The sequence below is a fragment of the Otolemur garnettii genome, unplaced genomic scaffold (genome assembly GCF_000181295.1).
Source record: "Otolemur garnettii isolate 467f Iridium unplaced genomic scaffold, OtoGar3 scaffold00042, whole genome shotgun sequence".
Classification (NCBI taxonomy): domain Eukaryota; kingdom Metazoa; phylum Chordata; class Mammalia; order Primates; family Galagidae; genus Otolemur; species Otolemur garnettii.
In genome coordinates, this window is record NW_003852437.1 from 170,981 (window position 1) to 192,787 (window position 21,807).

The 21,807-nt window shown below is 40.4% G+C and overlaps 1 protein-coding gene across 1 annotated transcript in view; it reads left to right on the top strand.

Annotated features, from left to right (window-relative positions):
- Positions 1-16,883, top strand: part of LRP11 (LDL receptor related protein 11) — a 38,613-nt gene extending 21,730 nt beyond the window's left edge. Inside the window, exons 4-7 of the mRNA XM_003790253.3 lie at positions 542-667; positions 1,342-1,554; positions 11,846-11,941; positions 16,715-16,883. Coding sequence (XP_003790301.1) covers positions 542-667; positions 1,342-1,554; positions 11,846-11,941; positions 16,715-16,869 — 590 coding nt within the window. The 3' untranslated portion in view covers positions 16,870-16,883. The remainder of the gene's footprint in view (positions 1-541; positions 668-1,341; positions 1,555-11,845; positions 11,942-16,714) is intronic.
- Positions 16,884-21,807: the final 4,924 nt, after the last annotated feature.

The following is a 21,807-nucleotide window of genomic DNA, read 5'->3' on the forward strand; positions in this document are numbered from 1 at the left end:
TTAATAAACTGTGTATATGTATACCATTGAGTACTATTCAGCCATAAGAAAAGATGGAGGCTTTACAACTTTTTTGTTTACCTGGGTCGAGGTACTTAGTAAAGTATAACAAGAATGGAGAAACAATGTACTTAATACTAATATGAAACCAATATATAAAAAACTACATGCACTCTGAAAGTCTGTTCATCTTTTTTTTTGAGACAGAGTCTCACTTTATCACCCTCAGTAGAGTGCTGTGGCATCACAGCCCACAGCAGCCTCAAACTCTTAGGTTTAAGTTATTCTCCTGCCTCAGCCTTCCAAGTATCTGGGACTACAGGTGCCTCCCACAACACCCAGCTATTTTTAGAGATGAGGTCTCGCTCTGGCTCAGGCTGCTCTCAAACTCCTGAGCTCAGGCAATCCACCCTCCTCGGCCTCTCAGAGTGCTAGCAATATAGGCATGAGCCACCATGCCCAGCCTGAAAGTCTCAGTTTACCTTGATGAAGTCTTAACTTTCCCTGTACTCTGGTGACTAAAGACTTGTTTATAAAACAGGGTGTTTGCACGTTTGCTCACGCTACCACTTCTTCTGTGATGACGGCTGCTGCATTGATATCACACTGGCTTGCGATGGAGTGCGGCAATGTCCCGATGGGTCTGATGAAGCCTTCTGCCAAAACTGTGAGTCTGCTGTCTGGCCTTGCCAGGCGGGGGCTAGAAGGGATGGGGACCGGAGGTCTGTGTTCTCAGAATAAAATGTGAACTCAGTGTTGTTTCCCATTCTGGCTGTAGGTGTGACTTTTATGTGGAAAAGTTGTGCCTTGAATGAGGATTCACCTGAGTCTCTATGAGTTCTAAATGTCAAATTTTCAATTGATTGATTATGTTGTAAATTTTGTTTTCAATTTTCCAAAGAGTCTTTTTATCCTAAAAATGATGTATAGCATATGCTTTTTCTAAAACCGAAGTGAGTTAAATTTATGACATGCTAGGATGTGGCTTAATCAGAGCTGTGATCCTTACAATGTCACATACACAAAAGTGCAGCCCGAGAAGGAAGAAAAGCTGCTGAAAGTTTAAGGCAGTACCACTTCGAGGGAGAACAAAGAGTTCTTCAGGGTTAAGTTTTTGTCTTGGCAATTTCTTTAGAGCTGACATTTGGGAAGCTAATTGTTGGAATAACAGATTACCTACTTGAAAACCAGAGAGAATAGCTTTTTGTGAGGCCTTGACATGTCTTAAATGGATGGGTTATTATTCCCAAATATCCATGACTTTGGATCAACTGCAAATATAGTGGTTTTAAAGTTCAGTAAGGAAATCTAGCAATTAACTATAGCTCTTCGGTGCTTTAGTGGGCCTTGACCACAAGATGATGACCCACACGGCAACTAGTCCTGCCCAGCCAAGAACCCCCGGACTGAGTGAAGAGGCAAGAAGGGAGTCCTTATTGGAAAAGTCCCAGAAAGCCACTGCTCCAAACCAGCCACCTGCATTAGCAAATGCAGAGAAGAGGAATCATTCTATGTCTTGGGGACCAGCGAGTCAAATAATTCCTGTGATGCCAGGTGAGGACTTGGGTCAGCTTCTCCAGGAAGAGCCCTGTTTTCTGTAGCTGAACTTGGCTTACAATTAGGTTTATACTAGAAAAGTGTTGAGGAAATATCTCAAAAGAGAGTGAAAATTAAGAATTTGGCCAAAAGTGAAAAAAAATGCTCTGATATTTGTGCTAATTTAGAGTAAGGGACACTTAGTTAATACACATATTCCATAGGTAGCAATGCATGTATTTATAAATAAGTTAGAGTTAGGGAATTTTTTTTTCAGTTTTTTTTTTTTTTTTTGGCAAGGGCCGGGTTTGGACCTGCCACCCCCAGTACATGGGGAACCACCCTAAGGATTCTAAGGCTTTTTGTTGTTGTTGTTGTTGTTGTTGTTGTTTTTGGCCAGGGCTGGGTTTGAACCCACCACTTCCGGTATATGGGGCTGGCGCCCTACTCCTTGAGCTACAGGCACCACAGAGTTAGGGAATTTTAATATTTAGCTTAAGGAACCAATGCTCTGAGTGGTATGTTTTAGGTTATTTGGAGATGAAACAACACAACCTCTATTCATGTTGACCCTCTTCATCCTAAGCAAATGAACATAAAAATGAGTGTAGAGTGAAGGCAAAGATATGCCTTCTTGAAATGTTCTATGTGTTAGTAATTCAGGGTTACACATCCCGTTTAACTGAATATGTCGTTTTTTTGGTTTTTTTAATAAGGCTAATAAGATTTTAAAACACATTAACACTACTAAAGTATTACAGCATCCCATCACTTTTAAATTCTTTTCTTACACACTTATATGTGCATTATTATGTGACATATAAGACAAAAATATAGCTTATCACATTTCCAAATGCTTTCGTAAATGTCTTTTTAGTACTTGGACTCTGTGTACATTTTATTGAAATCGTCTGTCACCATTTTAATAACTTTTATTATGAAATATTTTTGTCTATTGTGCAAGATATGGAAGGTGCAAAATAATTTAAAAAGGAAAATGTCGTAAAATACCACCCTTTATTAAAGACTAAGGTTAACATTTTGGTATATTTTCTTTTTACTTTTTATTTTGTTACTTCATTTACTTTGTAAATCTTCAGTGCCTCCATACAAATGTGTCTGCAAAACTCTTGACTTCTATCAGGGGCTTTTCTTTGTGGCAGTTTGTATTAAGTCCACTTCAGATGCCTGGTTTGGTCCAGGCCTTGTTGAAACTGCTCTCTGCTGGACAGATCAGTCACTGCATCCAAGCCTTGGGATATAGTCTGATGGGTTTTCTCCGTGTAGAAAGTTAATATGGAGAAGACAGCCACTGCCTTAGAGTCAGGGGAGACCAGCTGTCTTTGGCAGGATTTCTAAAGGAGTGAAGAGTTATAGAGGGAACTGTGTTCTCAGGCCAGGATGGATGAATTCTTGCTGTGTCACTGTGGTATTGAGGCTCAAGTGAGCATGAAAGAATTAGCTGAAGGTAGAGTGGAGAACTTTAATTAAGTTCTGGTCTTGGCTCTGCCTTTAGAACTTCCAGCAAGTTGCTTTGCGTCTCTAGCCCTCATTTGCCTCCTCTGTTAATAAGGGACACCAACCAGATGACCTTCTAAGTGTCATCCAGCACTGAGTCTGATTCAGAAATGAAAAATAGCTTGACCTCGTACTTCACCCCATTAGCCCCTACTCATGCCCCTAGATGTCACTTAGTCATCACAGCACTGTCCCCTGGGAAGTGTTGACTCAGCCTCTGAATTCTTGAAAATAATGCTTCAGGCTGCCACCAACAATTGACTGGAGTCAGTACCCAATTCTCTGTTTTTGTTCTTTTTGATAATAAACCTTTGTCTGTAGCTATAAAGATGTCAAGAATGGCATTTCATAGATGTAGAGAAATCAGATATCCAGTTATTATTTATAACATTGAGAGTTTTTCTAATTTTTAAAATAATATATTTACTGTAGAAAATTCAGAAAATACAAACAAATAAAAAGAAGATAATTGAAATCATCTAGCAGAATTTACCATTAACAGTTTTTTGCACTTTATTCAGGTTATTTTTATTTTTATACATATGCATGCATATTTATTTTTCATCTTTAACAAAACCAAGATAATATTATTTTTACAAAACTTTTATTGGCCAGAAGTGGTGGTTCATGCCTGTAATCTTAGCACTATGAGACGTCAAGGCAGAAGGATTATTTGAGGCCAGAGTTGAAAGCCAGCCAGAGCAAGAAGGAGACCCTGTCTCTATTAAAAATAGAAAAATTAGCCAGGCATTATGACAGGTATCTGTAGTCCCAGGTACTCAAGAGGCTGAGACAGGAAGATTGTTTGAACCCAGGAGTTAGAGATTGCTATGAGCTAGGCTGATGCCATGGAATGCTAGCCTAGACAACAGAGTAAGATGCCTTCACAAAAAAAAAAAAAAAAAAAACAACTTTTATTTTTCTTACTCAAAAGTACTTCCATGTGTTATAAAATATTCAAGAAAAAACATATGTTTTGAAAGTCCAGGGATAAAGAAAGTGGGAAGAAAAGAACTTTGAAAATGTTAGAAAGAGCATTCATAGCATGTAGTTTCTGTTTAGACAGCAACTGTCCCTAAGCCCACCAGACTGGAGTCCCCAGCCTCTGATTTCACATGAGGTAAAGACCCAGCATAACATAAATACAGAGTATCCCAGTGGTCACCATGCATACACAGGGAAAATGAAAAATTATAGCTAAATGTGCCTTTATTTACAAAATATTCATTATCAAAGCTTATAAAATAATTCTCTTTGTGTTGATGTATAAATGTAAAAATATAAAATATATAAGTTTATTAATTTTCCTATGTATGACAACCTTTGGAATACCCTGTAGATTTAAAGGTGCACTATTGTTTTTTTGTTTATTGTTTTAGGTTGAGGGTACAAAGGATTAGGTTACAATGTCTACATTGTTAAAGTCTCTCTTATAATTGTGTCCCGCCTCCAAATCTCTCTTATAATTGTGTCCTGGCCCCATAAACCCTAACCTTATGCCCCAGCGCCCTCCCTCCTCCCTTTCCTATAAAGGTACACTATTGTTGATGACATGTGCTTGGGCTTCAAAAAGCTCATTAGCTAGTACAGTGACTATGAACAAATTAAATGTACTTTTGCCTCCTTTCTTATATACATGTGATGAGGATAAGTGAGACTTAGCTTGTTGAAGACGCATTAACAAGATACTAAGGTTAACACAAACATAGTGTACTAAATCATAAAATGCAGTGTTTCTTCTATCACATTGACAAAGATGAACAAGTTTATTATTAATGTTTCTAAGAGTGTATGAGAAACAAATCACACACTTCTGGCAGGAATAAAATTGGTAGTCTTCCAGAGGCCAGTTTCTGAAGCCTTCAACTGTGTATGCCTTGACCCAATTATCCTACTCTTGGAAATTTATTCCAAACATGTTGGAATATCCAAAATGAAGGATATGAACAAATATTTGATCACACAAGTGAATGCACACTTGTGCATTCCTCAGAGCCACTAGCCAGGAGGAGCACAGAGGTCTAGTGTTGCTGTGTTTGCTCAGCACATAATGGCACAATGGCTGGCTTGTTGTTGGATGTGGTCACAGCTGTAGGGCCTGTTCTCTGTGTGGTCCAAGTCATCATTAACAAGGCTGTCCTCTTACATGTGACTCAGCCAGAGGAAGGAAATCTGGTTTCCAGCCCTGCAGAGAGCTAGAGAAGTAGTGTCGTGTCCTCACTCACATGGCATCTGTTCTTTGGAAATGAGAATTTATGTCTAGCACAGCAGGACAGCCAGATGCTATAAGGAACTGGACTGAAGCATGGACATACAAGCATGGTTTTTGTATGGAGATGTGAACTTCGGCCTGCCTAGATCCCCTTGCTAAATATGTCAGAGCTTCATTTCACTTATCTCCAGAGCTAACTAGAGTAGGCAACTGCAGCCTTTGTGTTGCGATAGAAGGTATTTTATTCAGAGAGGAAATCCTCAGAAAAGATTTTTTTAAGTTGTTTTTTTAATCACATGCTTTGGATATTTCATCTCTTCATTGTGTATGTCCTTTTTCTTACTGAGGAACTATTCAGAAGCCGTAAGATCACACTTCTGGGAAGGTGGTTTGAATTTGCGATGCGTGGTAGGCAGAACATCCATACAGCATGACATACTCTACCATGGTGCCAAGAATAGGCAGCTTCTTAGATGGCTGGAAAACTCAGCTAAAGGAAATTCACTTATCACAAATGAAGATACTCAAATGGTTATTTCCATGATGTTATTCTGAGGACAGGAGATCCTCTTTCGTTGACTTACTTACTTCTTTTGAAAATGTCATTTAGCTGCAATCAGCAGATACCTTCAAGCACACCCTGTTATTCTGGGGCACTTAGAAATGGTGGTCTTCTGCCTTCCACAGAGTCTCAGTCTGCAAGTTTGGGGACTGTAATGGGGGTTACATGATTTTTATTATTTGAAATCTAGTTTATGCAGTACATTTTTTGTAATCCCTGGCCCACAAGTGGGTCAGTCCCAAGGAACCACTTCTTTTAAACAAATGATATGGTCCATTTTGTCCAGAAATTAGCCAAATACACCCTGCATTTTAATTATATCAAAATATTACCCTACAGGCATATACAAATATATTTGTAAACAGTGACATTTGTATTATCCTGCCCTCATCCATAGAGAAAGGATGATAGTAAAATGAATGAGCTTGGAGTTCTTTTTAACTAAATTTTAGGCACGTTATAGAGGCTTTCCCAAAGCTTAGTACTGCAAGTGAAGAGTGAAGAGAACGTCAATGAGTTTTACAGCTATAATGAGGCCTAAATACCATTTCTGATGGAAGGCACGCAGGCCAGGAAGAGAGCTTCCTCATACCTACTTTGTAGATGGACGGTGTGGACTACCACTGAACAGCAAGAAAGGACAATGCAGGTGTCTGTGCTAGTTGGGCTGGTATAGTACGGTGACAGGAAGCTGCAGAACATTCTGGAATGCAGGCCCAGATGGTAGCCACCTTCTCAGCTGGCATTTCCAACCTTCTTTCAGAAGATGCCTACATATTCTATGGTGACTAAAAAGGAAATTAAAACAGCTTTCATCCAGCTGCCAAATCTGTCACTGAATATGTAACCATGCCTGGTAAGCATAATACAGTTGGTCATTCAAAAGAGAGAAAAACCAATTTCCTATGACATTAACTCTTCTAGAAGGATTACTGCCAAAAAGGATTATTTGCAAGAGCAAGTGATGCGATTGTTCCGTTTTTTTCTGATTCCTCTCCCTAGTTAGAGCCTATGATTGCATATGTGAAAGTGAAGCATTTTTCTGTAGAATTCCATAGGTTGAAATCTAGGAAAAGTGACTCAGGCAGTCTTAGAAATTATAGTGAATTCCTTCATAAGGTGTAAAAAGCAGAAATGCATACTTAAAAGAAATTCATCCTTCAAATACCCAGAAGGCAGAGCAATGCCCCCTGGGTAATTCTAGAGTCAGCGGCATCTCTGCCTCCAGAAGTCTCCTGTGCACCTGACCTCTCACTAACACATGATCCCTCTGCTTCCGGTATCACTGTCTTCCTCTCTCCAGGGAATGAAGGCATTTTAGAAAATGCCCTTTAAATTTTTTTGTAGTTGTTTTTTTAGACAGAGTCTCATTCTGTCACCCTAGGCAAAGTGCCATGGCATCATAGCTGCCAGCAACTTCAATCTCTTGGTCTCAGCCTTCCAAATAGCAGGTCTACAGGCACCCACCACAATGCCCGGCTAGTTTTTCTATTTTTAGTAAAGGCAGAGTCTCACTCTTACTTAGGCTGATTCAAACTCCTGAGTTCAGTGACCTGCCCACCTCAGCCTCACTGAGTGCTAGGATTACAGGCATGAGCCACCACACCCAGCGAAATGCTCTTTAATTTTGACAAATGATAGTTCAGAATGAACTTATATTATTTTTTCAAATGAACCCCAACCTCCAAGGCTAGGCTTTTTTTTTTTTTTTTAGGAATTAATTTGTCTATTGCATCCTTCAAAAGAAGACTAATTGCTGTTAAACATATGAAAAAATGTTCCATGTCTGTAATCATCAGCAAAATGTAAGTCAAAACCATAGTAAGATATCACCTAACTCCATTTAAAATAGCTCTCACTGGAAAGTCCCAAAACAACAGATACTGGTGTGGAGAGAAGGGAACATTTTTATATATACTGTTGGTGGGGCTGTAAGCTAGTATCATGTCTATTGAAAGTAGGATGGAAGGCCAGGTGAGGTGGCACACGCCTATAATCCCAACACTCTGGGAGGCTTGAGTTCAGTAGTTTGAGACCAGCCTGAGTAAGAGTGAGACCCTGTCTCTAAAACTAGCCAGGCATTGTGGCGGATGCCCGTAGCCTCAGCTACTCAGGAGGCTGATGCAGGAGGATTGTTTGAGCCCAAGAGTTTGAGGTTGCTGTGAGCTGTGATGTCATAGCACTTACTAGGGCAACAAAATGAGATTATTATCTCAAAGAACTAAAAGTAGACCTACCATTTGACTGAGCAATTCTACTAGATATTTGCCCAAAGGAAAGAAAAGACATTTTATAAAAGAGACACTTACACTAGAATGTTTATAATAGCACAATTAACATCACAAAGATGTGGAAACAACCCAGTGCCCATCAATACATGCATGGATTGGGATGGTGCCTGTGGCTCAGTGAGTAGGGCACCAGCCCCATATACCAAAGGTGGTGGGTTCAAACCTGGCCCTTGGCCAAACTGCAACAAAAAAATAGCCAGGTGTTGTGGCAGGCTCCTGTAGTCCCAGCTACTTGGGACCCTGAAGCAGGAGAATCACCTGGGCCCAGGAGCTGGAGGTTGCCATGAGCTATGATGCCACAGCACTCTACTGAGGGTGACAAAGTAAGACTGTCTCTAAAAAAAAAAAAAAAAAAATATATATATATATATACATGCATGGATTAATAAAATGTGGTATATGTATACCATGGAGGAGTACTCAGTGATTAGAAAAAACAAATGATGATCTGGTGTCTTTTATAACAACCTGGATGGAACTGGAGACCATTCTTTTAAGTGAGGTTTCACAAGAATGGAAAAACAAATACCACATGTACTCAATACAAAATTGAAACTAGTTGATCAACACTTAAGTGCACATATGGAAGTAAAACTTAACAGAAATTAAGTACAAGGGAGGAAGGTGGAAGGGATGGGTCAATTCACACCAAAGGGTACTATGCACACTTTTTGGATGAAGGCCACCCTTATAACTTTTACTTAAAATGTACAAAAGCAAATTATGTAACCAAAATGTGTCTACCCCTATAATGTTCTGAAATTTAAAAAAAGATTCCAAAACAACAGATGCTGGCATGGATGTGGAGAGAAAGGAACATTGCCCTTGGAAGAGTGCCATGGTGTTATAGCGTATAACAACCTCAAACTCCTGGCCTCAAGTGATTATCTTGCCTTAGCTGCCCTAGTAGCTGGGAGTACAGGCACCCACCACAACACTTGGCTATTTTTTTAGAGATGGAGTCTTGTTCTTCCTCAATCTGGTCTTGAACTCCTGAGCTCAAGCAATCCAGCTTCCCAGAGTGTTAGGATTGCAGGCATGAGCCACCGAGCCCAGCCTGGAGACCATTCTTCTAAGTGCTTAATAGCTAGCTGGGTCTGGCTATATGATGGGCATGGAAATGCAGCTGTGCTCTGAAGAGAGGGCTTAAAGAATCTGAACAGCTGGGAAAGAAGGATTTTAATTAATTGTGTGGGCAATGGAGTTGGGAATGAAAATGACTTAGCCAGGGCACTCTTGGCTGCCCAAAGTGAAGGGTGTGTGTTGGGAATAGAGGCCATGTGGAGAGCCTTGAAATCCTGATGGGAGTTGTCTTGGACAGGTCTGAGTCAAAAAGGAGAATGATGAGATTCAAAGCAGCCATCCCCACATTGCAGAAGGGCCCGCACCCACCCCTAAGTTTTCATCCACTCCCAGCCCATGAGAGAAAGAAGGACGATGTAGTAAGTTCTTTATAAAGCTAAATTGTTCAAGTTAAACACCTGTCCTTTTCATGTAATTACATCCTTCATTAGTTGAAGGTTTAAATACATCCTTACTTTGTAATGAGGAAAAGATGATAGTCTTAGTATATGGTTATTTCCTTTAATGCCATGGCAAAATAAAATTGAAAATTGGCTTCAGAAATTATTTTAATCAGACCACAAAATCTGAAAGTGTTGACATCACTATACTAGAAAATTTTTTGTCTTGTGGTGAAGTTCTCGATGGCCCCAGTGCTGCACCAGCCACATCATTTTGGTTTAGTATTACCTGTCCCCATTCCACTGTGACAGGTCCCCCAATTCCTGGTGACAATCACTTTGCTCCCCTACCTGTTAGCTGGCTGTCTCCCCATCCCCTTTGCCCCACGGTGGCCCTACCTTCTTTTGCCAGGGGTCACACTGGCTTCTTTTCCTTTCCCTCCCCTCACTGTTCTGGACGGGAGTGGAGCTTCTGCTGCTACAGTGAGGTGCACAGTAACAGAAAGCAATTAGAAAGGCAGATCTGATTCTCCAGCCTATAAGACATTGCTCATGTTTAGTCATCTTTCTCATTCTGTCTGCATTAGGGCTTACAGGGAAAGCCCAAGTTACTGGCTACATGTGGGCCAGTGGACATGTGTCCTGTTAGAATAACAAGACGAGGCACAGTAGAATGGAGTGAGCCTGCTGTGGCCTTGGCAAGAGAAGCAAACTCAGCTGATCTCGAGGCACAGCTACGCTGAGTGAATGTAGCTGAGCAGTTTGTGCAGTTCAAATATCTGGAAACAGAAAGGCCAAGAAAAACTTCTTACAGGCTCAAGCCTAAGCTGATGAGGACCCAAGTCAGTGCCAATGAGGAGAGAGATCCCTGTTGGCGTGGATCATAGGGTATAAAGGAAATGGGCTGCATGATGTGGAGACCTATGGGATGAAGGGTGAGCAAACAGAAGGGTTAAGGATGTCCTGATGAGATACATGTAATTCTTGTCCCTTCTGTTTAACAGCATTAACATGTGACTGCAATGATCATTTTAAATAATTACTTTCTGGCTCTAGTAGGTAAACAGACTAACTTTACAACGTTCCATTATCCAGCTGACTTTGTGATTCTTGGTAAAGTCATAAATATTGCTCAATTCAAGTTACCAAAGAATTTTATATACTACGTTTAACTAGTTTTCTTATAGTTGCAGGAGTTAGGAACAGTTCTGGTGATGCCATACTGAGTAAAGAAGTATTAACAATTTTTTTGTTTCCTAAAATTCACGTCAGTAGATTATTTCTATTTCATTGCCATTAATCATTATAATAATTGTGATAAACACAAATGCTGTCAAATACTGGATGGAAAACGACAGCCACAGAACCTGGGAACAAAAATCCTAATATTTGATCTTTCTTAGCATTTTACCCGCAGAATTATAACTAAATTGAATCGTTAAATATTAAGTCATTAAATTAGAAGTACTGGTTTCCACCAGCAAGCAGTTGGACACATCTGAGCCCTCTGACCCACCTGGGTAGCAACCTGATCCCTGGGCCTAACCAGAAAAAATTGAGTTGTTTATACCCACCAAGCTGGGTTGTGGTCAAAGAAAGTGAAGGGGCATGTCTAGGTGCTTTATGTGTGCTCATTATGTATTCTTCAAAGAAAAGTCTTCCTTGACTGTTTCTACTTTTCATGATGTGATGTCCAGAGGCTCCCAGGGCTCTTCTAGCCCGGGGTCTTCCCTTCCCCCTGTGGAAAGGTGGTGGCAGTTCTAGTCCAGCGCGCCTCTTGCCCTTTCTCTCTCTGGTGGTTTCGTGCTACCTGCGTAGTCTGCTTCATCACAATGGTCACATCAGTTATTTAGTATTTTGGTAACAAACATAAACCTATGTTTATTAGATCCTGTAAGTCCTTTTTCTATCTTTAAAAAAATAAATATGGGGCTGGGCAAGGTGGCTAGCACTCTGGGAGGCCAAGGTGGGTGGATCACGTGAGCTCAGGAGTTCAAGAGTAGCCTGAGCAAGAGTGAGACCCCCCCCCCTAAAACATAGCCGGGCGTTGTGGTGGGCACATGTAGTCCTAGCTACTTCGGAGGCTGAGACAAGAGGATCATTTAAGCCTAAGCATCTGAGGTTGCTGTGATACCACGGCACTCTACCAAGGGTGACAAAGTGAGACTGTCTCAAATAAATAAATAAATACAGCTGTATTTTCTTGTCTGTTTCCTAAAGTTTCTGATGCTCCTTCAATGAATGTTCTATTTCTCTTTTGCAGATAGTAGTTCCTCAGGGAAGAACAGAAAAGAAGAAACTTATATCTTTGAATCAAAGGGCAATCGAGGAGGTGGGGAACACCCACCTCCAGAAGCAGGTAAACATGTACCTTGGAAACCCCCTGCAGACACAGACTTCTGCAGAACCTTGGGTGGAGGATGTTAGATGAAGCCACGAGAGCTCACAGCAAGAGCAGCACTCTATATAGGGGAGAGAGAACTTCTCCTTGTTTCCTATATTGTGCTGCATCTTGGGGCTCTCAACAGTAACTTACTATCTTTAGATCTCAGCTTCCCCTTCTATTTCCCCTCCAGGGGTGGCATCTGTGGAGAAAGTCCTCCTGCATCGTGGTAGTGAAGGACACAGGCTCTACAGTCAGATGCCACAGTTCAAATCCTGGCTTGCCCATTAAACTCTATGACCTTGGGCAGGTTATCTTACCTCTCTGGGTCTCAGTTTTCTCATTAGTAAGATGAGGACAGTAACTATACATGTACAGCATAGGGCTGCTAGGGGAATACAGGGGCAATTAATAAGCATTAGTGCACAGCTTGGCTCGTAATGAGCCAAATATATAAACGATGAGTTATTTATGATGCAGGAAGGGTAAAGGTCTTAGATTACCTAGTTCTTTCCAAGTGCTCTAGTGACAAAGACAGAAAACAGGAATGGGGGGAGAGTGTAAGAAGTAGAGGAGTGTTTATGAAGTGGAAGAAGAATAGCATAATTTCATAATTTTGGTTGGTTTTGACCAGAAAAAAAAAGATATTGTAGAAAGGTAGGCTTTAGTCTTAATTTCTACAAACAAGTAAGTAAAAGAAGATTTAAGAGAACAAAATATGATTCTTAAATTACAGATTTAAACATTGATAAAATTTTCTTTTTACCCTAGAGCAGCAGTTCTCAACCTGTGGGTTTCCACCCAGGAACTGTATTAAAGGGCCATGGCATTAGGAAGGTTGAGAACCACTGCCTAAGAGTATTCTTTTTAATATATGGGCAATATTAAGATATAATTTTTAAACAATAGATGGCTAAGAATAATCCAGATGTCAAGTGCTGAAGTCTGTTGGTCTACTGGACTTAGCCTGTCCCAAGATATTTGAATAAAAGGGGCCCTGTCTCCTATCAGGTACAGAGAGAGATCAGCCTGTCTGTTCCTCTCACACCACAAACTCTCAGTTCTAATTGGCTGGTGGCCACTCTATTAATAGGGTTACATATTTTAAATGTCACTCCCATTCATATGAACAGAATACATAACTCATCACCTTAGCTGGTTACTGAGAATACTATCACTGTGTGTTTTAAAAGGGGCTAGAAATTTTTTGTTGTTGTTTTGTTATGTTTTTTCAGAGACAGAGTCTCATTCTGTTGCCCTGAGAGAGTGCCTCACAGCAACCTCAAACTCCTGGGCCCATGTGATCCTTTTGCCTCAGCCTCCCAAGTAGCTAGGACCACAGGCACTTACCATAACGCCCGGCTAGTTTTCAGAAACTGGGTCTTTTGCTGAGGCTGGTCTCGAACTCCCAAGCTCAAGTAATCCACCCACCTCAGCCTCACAGAGTGCTAGGATTATAGGCATGAGCCACTGTGCCTGGCCCTAGATTTTTAAGTCTCAAATTGGGCCAGGCTTGGTGGCTCAGTTGTACCCAGCAATCTAGGAGACTGAGGAGGGAGGATCACTTGAGGCCAGGAGTCAGGATCAGCTTGGAAAACATAGCCGGCCCTGGTCTCTAAAAAAATAAAAATAAAAAAAATAGCCAGGCTTTATGGTACAGTTCTGTATTCTAGTAGGATCACTTGAACCCAGGAGTTTGAGGTGCTACTGAGCTAGGATCACACCACTGCACTCCAGTGACAGAAGAAGATTCTGTCTTAAAAACAAAACAACAGTAACAAGTTCAAATTGCCCAAACTAAAAACATTGATGAAACTATGCCAACTAAGTATGAAAAAGTCAAGAATAATTTTCAATGTTCTGGCAAGTACTTCACAGGAGATTTCATTTTCCTTGTCATCAAAGTATTAAGCAGGAATTAAGATTGGATAGTTCAGCGACCTCACATCTGCTTTGACAAATAGAACATTTTCCTAAATCACACAACTGTTTTATTGTTAGCATAGCTGAACCGGAGCCCCAGAATTGGGCTTGGAGTCTTCAACTATAACAACTATAGCTTCCTTCCCCTTTAGCCTAAACACTGGTGCTCATTTTAAAACAAGTCAGTCAAATACATTATGAGGTCTGGAAGTCTTTTGTTCTCCTGCCCTGAACAAGCAGAACCAGGGCTGGGTTGTAGTGTTCAAGTTTGGAGGAAGTTCCTAGAAGGGGGGAGGATTGACCAAAGTCGCCCCCACATTTTTTTATCTTGTCGCTTTGTAACATATCCAGCTTATGTGGTTAGTGCAGGAAAGGGGAGAGAGAACCGACACCTCTAGGCCGTGGAGCCCTGCCAGAGCTTTCACAGGATGGCCAGTAGGAGCCCCAGCTGTCAGTGTGCAGAGATGAAGCAGTGATTCCTGACACCTTGACATCTCCAGAGAGCTGCTGTGTGTAGAATATATGAGACAGCTTCTAGAAGGAAATTCCTGGCAGTGGGTTATCACAGATTTCTACCTTTCGCAATTTTCCAGGGGAATGCTGGCCTCTCTCAAAACTTTGCTTGATACTTAGGCAACTTCCATATCCCTTCCTGTTCCCAGGCATTTCCAAACCGTTCTTGGAAGTCTTGTTCAGGAGATTTATCTAAGATTTTAAAAATACACCAGTTTGAAATGCTGTTAGTTAGTCATCAGTTCTGGTCCTCTTTTCTTCAAGAGGAAGCTACCTATACCTGGGACCATTTTTAAGTCCAGAAAATCAAGGCTATGTAGAATGAACTTCCTCAGCTGTCTGCCCCTCCCCCCCACCCCCAAGAACTCCTCTATCTGTACTCACCCTTCCGCCTTCCCTCTCTCCCAGGTGTCTCTCTCCCCTTGTTTTGACATAGTCCCTGGTCTCCTCAGGTGCATTTCTCCGTCATCTGTGAGTTCTGCACTATTTTCAGTCTGTTTCTCTACGGGTTCATTCCCCCAGTGGCTGCAAACACATTCAGATCTCTCTTAACATAAAAACATAAAAACATAAAAACATAAAAACACCAAATAGCATCACTCAATCTTCAGCCTCCCTGTAACTGAAGTCACAGTCGCTCATTCCTGCAGGCTTTCCACTTGACCTCTCTTGATCTCTCCACAGCCTCTGGTTCTGCTGAGCACTTTCTTCTTGGACTAGCCTCTCCCTCAGCTTCCAAGGTCTCAGTCCCTCCTGGTTGTCCCACTGTTTCTCTGGTCAGTCTTCCTCTGTTCTTTTCTGGTCCTCTAGCCTGCTTTTAGAAAAAGCTGGTGTTTCTCAGAACCTTGGCAATCTTACCACTTTTTTGGCTGCAACTAACCATCTTCATGCTAAAGGCTTCCACACATCTAGGCCCAAGAACCTAACAGAAAATTCCACCTGGATCCTCATATAGGCATCTCAATCTGAAAAATGTTAAAAAATAAACTATCTGCATCACCTACCCCAAACAAGCATTATCTTATGCCAAAATCACTTAAACAGAAATCCTGCAGACTAGATAAACCACTTCTTTATACGTCTGTACTTCATAAATTTATCATAGTAACCATAACACTTTGTTGCATTTTTTTCCCATTTAAATATGCCTATCTGCCCAAACTTAGTCATTCAAAAGCCGTCTCCTTTACCGTTTAGAGACGTAATATACCATAGATGTATGTACCGTAGGTTCTGGAGCTGCCCTGGTACCTACAGTACCATCTCAGATAAGTCATTTGATTCTCAATGCCCTACTTACCTCATTTGTAAAAGGGGAGCACAGTAGCATCAACCCAGATGGTGCTTATGAGAATTCAATGATTTAGGCTATAAAGCTGGCAATTTGAACATTAGCTTATCTTTTCGGGGGTGGGGGGTGGGATTTATTTGTTTATAATAAAAATTGCTTATTTAATACCAGCATCTTAACTCAGCATCTGACATAGCAAAGGCTCTAAATTAATGCAGAATGAGTGAATAAATGAAAGAAAAGTTTGTAGAATGAGCTTACACATGGAGATGTTTCACCTCTAGTTCTACCAGTTGGCAAAACCCCTGCAGTTAAAAATAATTCCACCATATCATCTCCAAACCTGGCCTGACTACAGAGTAAATCAGATTAAAAATAGAGCCTGCTGAGCTTGATAAGAAAGACTGATCTGGGCACATCCTGTCCCCTCTATACTCCTGCAAGCCTTTAACAGTTCTAGTCTGATGCCTAGGAAACTAAAAGGACCCTTGGCCAAAATCACACCAGCATATTCTGAAATTAGCTTTCTACAAAGGTTCTACTGGCTGAGAGTAGGTTCCCTGATTTGGAAAAGAAATTTCTTAAGCCCTAACTAGAACAGATAATCAAGAGTTAGTCCAACATATTTTAATAGAGAATGATCATTAATGATTTCATAAATGTAATCTGTGACTACTGAAAAAATTTCCTATGGTCAGCATGTCTATAGTTGGATAGAAGAGTGATCTGACTGCACATTTGTACCAGTGATGGCAGATAGATTTTGTAGGAAGTTGGCATAGAATTTAGTTTTAAACCATATCTGCTCTGAGACTTGAACCTACAACTTACAAGCCTATCACTCCTATACAAATTACATAATAACCTTTTTGCATTTTAATCTACAAAATTAACATCCTGGTACCAATTTAGTCGAGTTGTTCAGAGTAAATAATGCATGCAAAGTGCTCATCATATAGTAATTAGTAGCTATCATTGTTAGTAGTCACTGTCTTACCTCTTGATTTCTAAACTTTCTATAGGTGCAGTACTGCCCCTGGCATTGGGTTTGGCGATAACTGCTTTGCTGCTTCTCATGGTTGCTTGCCGACTACGACTGGTAAAACAGAAACTTAAAAAAGCTCGTCCCATTACATCTGAGGAATCGGACTACCTCATAAATGGGATGTATCTATAATAAATGTAATTGAAATAGCTTTGGAGCAAGGACATGTTTCAATTGTAATTTATACATATATTATGTTCTGGATATTTACAACTTTTTTGTTTTAAAATAGCCTTGAAGATTCTGCAGATCTCTAACCACGTCTATTTATTATAGAAAGATTTTCCTTAGGAAGTATGAAATATTTTGAAATTTAGAGAGGAATTCATATGATTAGAGACTTTTAAAACTCCAATTTTGATTTTCATAATTTGTCCCTGAAAATAGAAATTTGTAATAGCCAGAGCAGAAAATTTAGTATCTCAAGAGATGGTTTTAGGATGGCAACATTAACCCCTCATGTTTTAGAAGCCCCTGGCAGTGCTGGGCCACTGTGGGCACAGCCCCCTGTGTCCTGAGGGCCTGTTCTCTTCCTGTAAGCTCCTCAGGTGCTCCTATTTTTTTCCCCTTCAAAACCTATTTCTGAAGTGATCACAAGTGACTTTAGATGTTACCTATAGCAGGTGTATCTAAATTATAAACCTATGAACAGGTCAATGAGCCTCAGGGAGGATGAATGTGGGTTCCTCCTAGTGCCTCTGACGTCATGTCAGGTAGCTGCATCCTTAAACTAATCTTTAAAAGAAAAAAAGCCAAACTTTGGATTACCAGCAACTCAGAGGTGGTCATAAAATGAAAGAGGAAATCAAAGTGGAAGCAGAGGAACTGGCAGGCCAAAAATTGTAGCAGAAACTTAGCTGAGGGCAAAATGAGCGAGGAGAACAATACTTCATCAACTCAACTGGCTTCCGTGGTCCAGAGCATAGCAACTCATTTACTGAGAGTCACTGGCTTTCAACATTAATCTTTGTTGATGAAAGAGAAAAATACAAATTGAAAACCAGAACATTTGAGTGGATTTTTGGGTACAGCTTTTGGAAAAATGTCACCATGTTTAAGTATCAGCAGGTTCTTTCATCCAATGGAATGAGCCAGTTTTCTCCTCTTTCTTTTAATGCTATAAAATGTAATAATGTGCCATCACCTAATGCCAGGCTTATATATTTCTACAGCATAAAGCAGTTTTTCACAAATTTGTCTTTGCAGAAAACTGTCATCTAGCTTAGTATCTTTCCCCTTTTGATTTGTAGGTCTTTAGAAGCAAATTATTCTAGTAATCACTTAATGCTGTGATTATACTTTCTGGAAATGGTTCTTCTGAGAGGAATATATAGTAAGTATGGTGCCTGTCTACATTCACATGATGTTCCTATTTACTTTAGTGGCAATTTTTTTTAATATTTGAAAAACATTCTATAGAGTCTAGTACACTTTACTTTTAGACTAAACTTAAGGTAGGTTGTTCCGTTAGCAAAGGGCTTAAGTTTAAATGGAGGATATAACATATCAAAATACATTAACAGATGGAAAGTTCTAAAAAAGTAAAAGAAATTAGGTATTATTTTTGTTTCTTGAGAAACTCAAGTATTTTGTTGAATGTTTAAAATTAAGCAAAGATTAAAATTTCTCAAGGGCAATTTAGAGAAATGAACTATGTGAATGAATTTAAGATGTTTATATACAATGCTGTGCAGTTTGTTTTTATATAGAAAGATGTCACCTATAGCCATACCCAATAAAATAAAAACTGATGAGGCATGCATCTTTCAGTATGTCTTTTATACATAAACACAATTTAGTGTTACAGTGTTAAACACTTAAGCTGTCCTGTATCTATGTAAACAATATTCCTTTAATAAACTACTTTATTCTTAACCTTTGCTTTACCTTTTAATGTAATCATAAGTTGTCAATGATGACTGACCTATTACTATATTATTTGAATTTAATTGTATCAAATTTTCCCTCAAGGGAGAAATTGCAGATTACAGAAAAGTAACTTGCTTAAGGCCATAAAAAGTGTATTGGAGGCCAGGTGTGATGACTCATACCTATAATCATAGCACTCTTGGAGGCTGAGGCTGAAAGATCACTTGAGCTCAGGAAACCAGCCTGAGCAAAAGGGACACACACACCCCCACCGTCTCTACTAAAAACACAAAAATAGCCAGGTGTGATGATAGGTGCCTATAGTCCCAGCTACTCAGGAAGCTGAGGCACAAGGAAGATTTCTTGGGCCCAGGAGTTTGAGGCTGCTGTGAGCTAAGCAGATGCTGCAGCACTCTAGCCTAGGCAACAGAGTGAGACTCTGTCTCAAGAAAAGAAAAACAAACAGGGCTCGGCGCCTATAGCTCAACCGGCTAAGGCGCCAGCCACGTACACCTAAGGTGGCGGGTTCAAATCCCCAGCCCGGACCCGCCAAACAACGATGGCTGCAACCAAAAAATAGCCAGGCGTTGTGGCGGGCGCCTGTGGTCCCAGCTACTTGGGAGGCGGAGGCAGGAGACTGGCTTGAGCCCAGGAGTTGGAGGTTGCTGTGAGTGTAATGCCACGGCACTCTACCCAGGGGGACAGCTTGAGGCTCTGTCTAAAAAAAAAAAAAAAAAAGAAAAGAAAAACAAACAGTATATTGGAGGGAAGAATTAAATCTCCAAAATATTTCTATTATCAGATGGACTAACTGGACTTTATAATAGTCATCTCAGCCTTATTAAAGTGGGTCTGCATCTAAAACAAGTAAAAATAATTTTAAAGAGGCTCAGGTGCCTGTGGCTCAAGTGGCTAAGGCACCAGCCTGAGCTGGCAGGTTCAAATCTAGTCTGGGCCCACCAAACAACAAATGACGGCTACAACCAAAAAATAGCCAGGTGTTGTGGCGGGCGTCTGTAGTCCCAGCTATTTGGGAGGCTGAGGCTAGAGAATTGCTTGAGCCCAGAAGCTGGAGGTTGTTGTAAGCTATGATGCCATGGCACTCGACCCAGAAAGATAGCTTAAGGTTCTGTCTCAAAAAAAAAAAATAATTTTTTTTTTTTTGCAGTTTTTTTTGGCTGGGGCTGGGTTGAATCTGCCACCTCTGGCATATGGGGCTGGCGCCCTACTCCTTTGAGCCACAGCACCGCCCATAATAATAATAATTTTAAAGAGAAAGGTCCACAATTTCTCTTTCAAACATGTTCTTGTTTCACACCTCTTCCTAAGGCCCACTGAAACCATCTCTCTGAACACTTACTTTTTCCTTTCATTCTCAGTAAAAACTGTAATTTCTCCATTTAATGTTCCTGAATCACCTGAATACCAAATATATTTTCTTCCATAGGAAAATAACAGAACTTTTTCATCTTTCTCTGCCTCACAGTTCCCTATCATACTTACCAACACCTTCTTTCAGTTACTAATGGCCATTCTTGTTGCTTTTTACTGTATTTTCCCTCCACCCCAAAATAAAGATGTATATTTCTATTTGCTTTCAGTTCTGCTGTTCAGGGCAGACTGTGTTGAACTTAACTGGAAACCTACTACAGTGTGCCGTGCCCAGAATGCTGGTGCTGGCCTTACCTTGAGATGTGCCCTCACCATCATCGTGATGCTTCTTAACACAGCATCTGAGCCTTGGATTCTATAATTTGGGGTTGCTATTAAATTGTATTGTCCCCAAATTCTCTCATGTTGTAGTTCTTTTGAGATTGTGCCACTTTGCACTTAGCAGATCTACTTCTATCATTTCTCTTCTGGACTCCAAATTTTCTAGTTTTTCCCATTTAAAATGAATGAGAAAAGCTGAACATAGAGAAGGAAAAGCTTGGTGTGCACTTTTCTGTTAACAAATGTTCTCATCTTGCTGGCTTTTTTAGCACTTGTGTTGCAGACTTCTAAGTTCCTGGCCGGGTTTGAACTGGCACCTCCAGTATATGGGTCCGGGGCCCTACTCCTTTGAGCCATAGGCACCGCCCTTTTTCCCACCTCTTTTGCCCTACTGGATCCTAATATTCTAAAGACAAAAAGTGAATTATTTTAAGTTATACCTACTTCAATGGCTAACACTTACAGATTCTTAGGCTAAATATGAAACCACCAAGGACAAAAGTAAGGTTAGACTCCCAAGCTGAATTTTTTCAGCATGGATTGAGTGATTAGAATTAAGCTTTCACTATATTTGCTTTATCTAGGTCTAACTAATCATGTCCTCATTCCTACTTAATTCTCAAACTCCATGAGTTTCTTAAATGGAAAGAAACTGACTTGTAATACGGGGTTAACATAAAGTCCATGTGCGATTTACTATGTTAAACGATTTTAAATTGCACACGAACTTTATGTCCACCCTGTATTATTCAGTGTAAAAGTGAATCATTTTGTCAAGTTACTTCAAAACAAAATTTCTCAAAACAAATTTTAATACAAAAATAATTTTAATTTTACAAAAAAGCTTTAGGCAAAGTAATTGTGTTCCATATAGGGACTTTTAAGTATAAGTGTTCTCTGGCCAGGCATAGTGATTCTTGCCTGTAATTCCAGCACATTGGGAGGCCAAGGTAGAAGGATCATGGGAGGCCAAAAGTTGCATAACAGCTTGGGCAACATGGCAAGACTCCATGTCTACAAAATATAAAAAGAAAAATTAGGGTGACACCTGTAGCTCAGTGGGTAGGGCGCTAGCCACATACACTGAGACTGGCAGGTTCAAATCCGGCCCAGGCCAGCTAAAACAACGACAAATGCAACAACAACAACAACAACAAATAGCCGGGTATTGTGGTGGGCGCCTGAAGTCCCAGCTACTGGGGAGGCTGAGGCAACAGAATCACTTAAGCTCAAGAATTTGAGGTTGCTGTAAGCTGTGACACCACAGCACTCTACCCAGGCGACAGCCTGAGACTCTATCTCAAAAAAAGAAAAGAAAAAAAAATTAGCCATGTGCAGTGGCCTGCCTGGTAGTCCCAGTTACTCAGGCAGGAGAATCACCTGAGCCCACAAGTTTGATGTTGCAATGACTCTATGATATGACTCTAGACACTGCACTCTAACCTAGCTCTAACCTGTCTCCAAAAAATGAGTAAAATTAGAAAATAC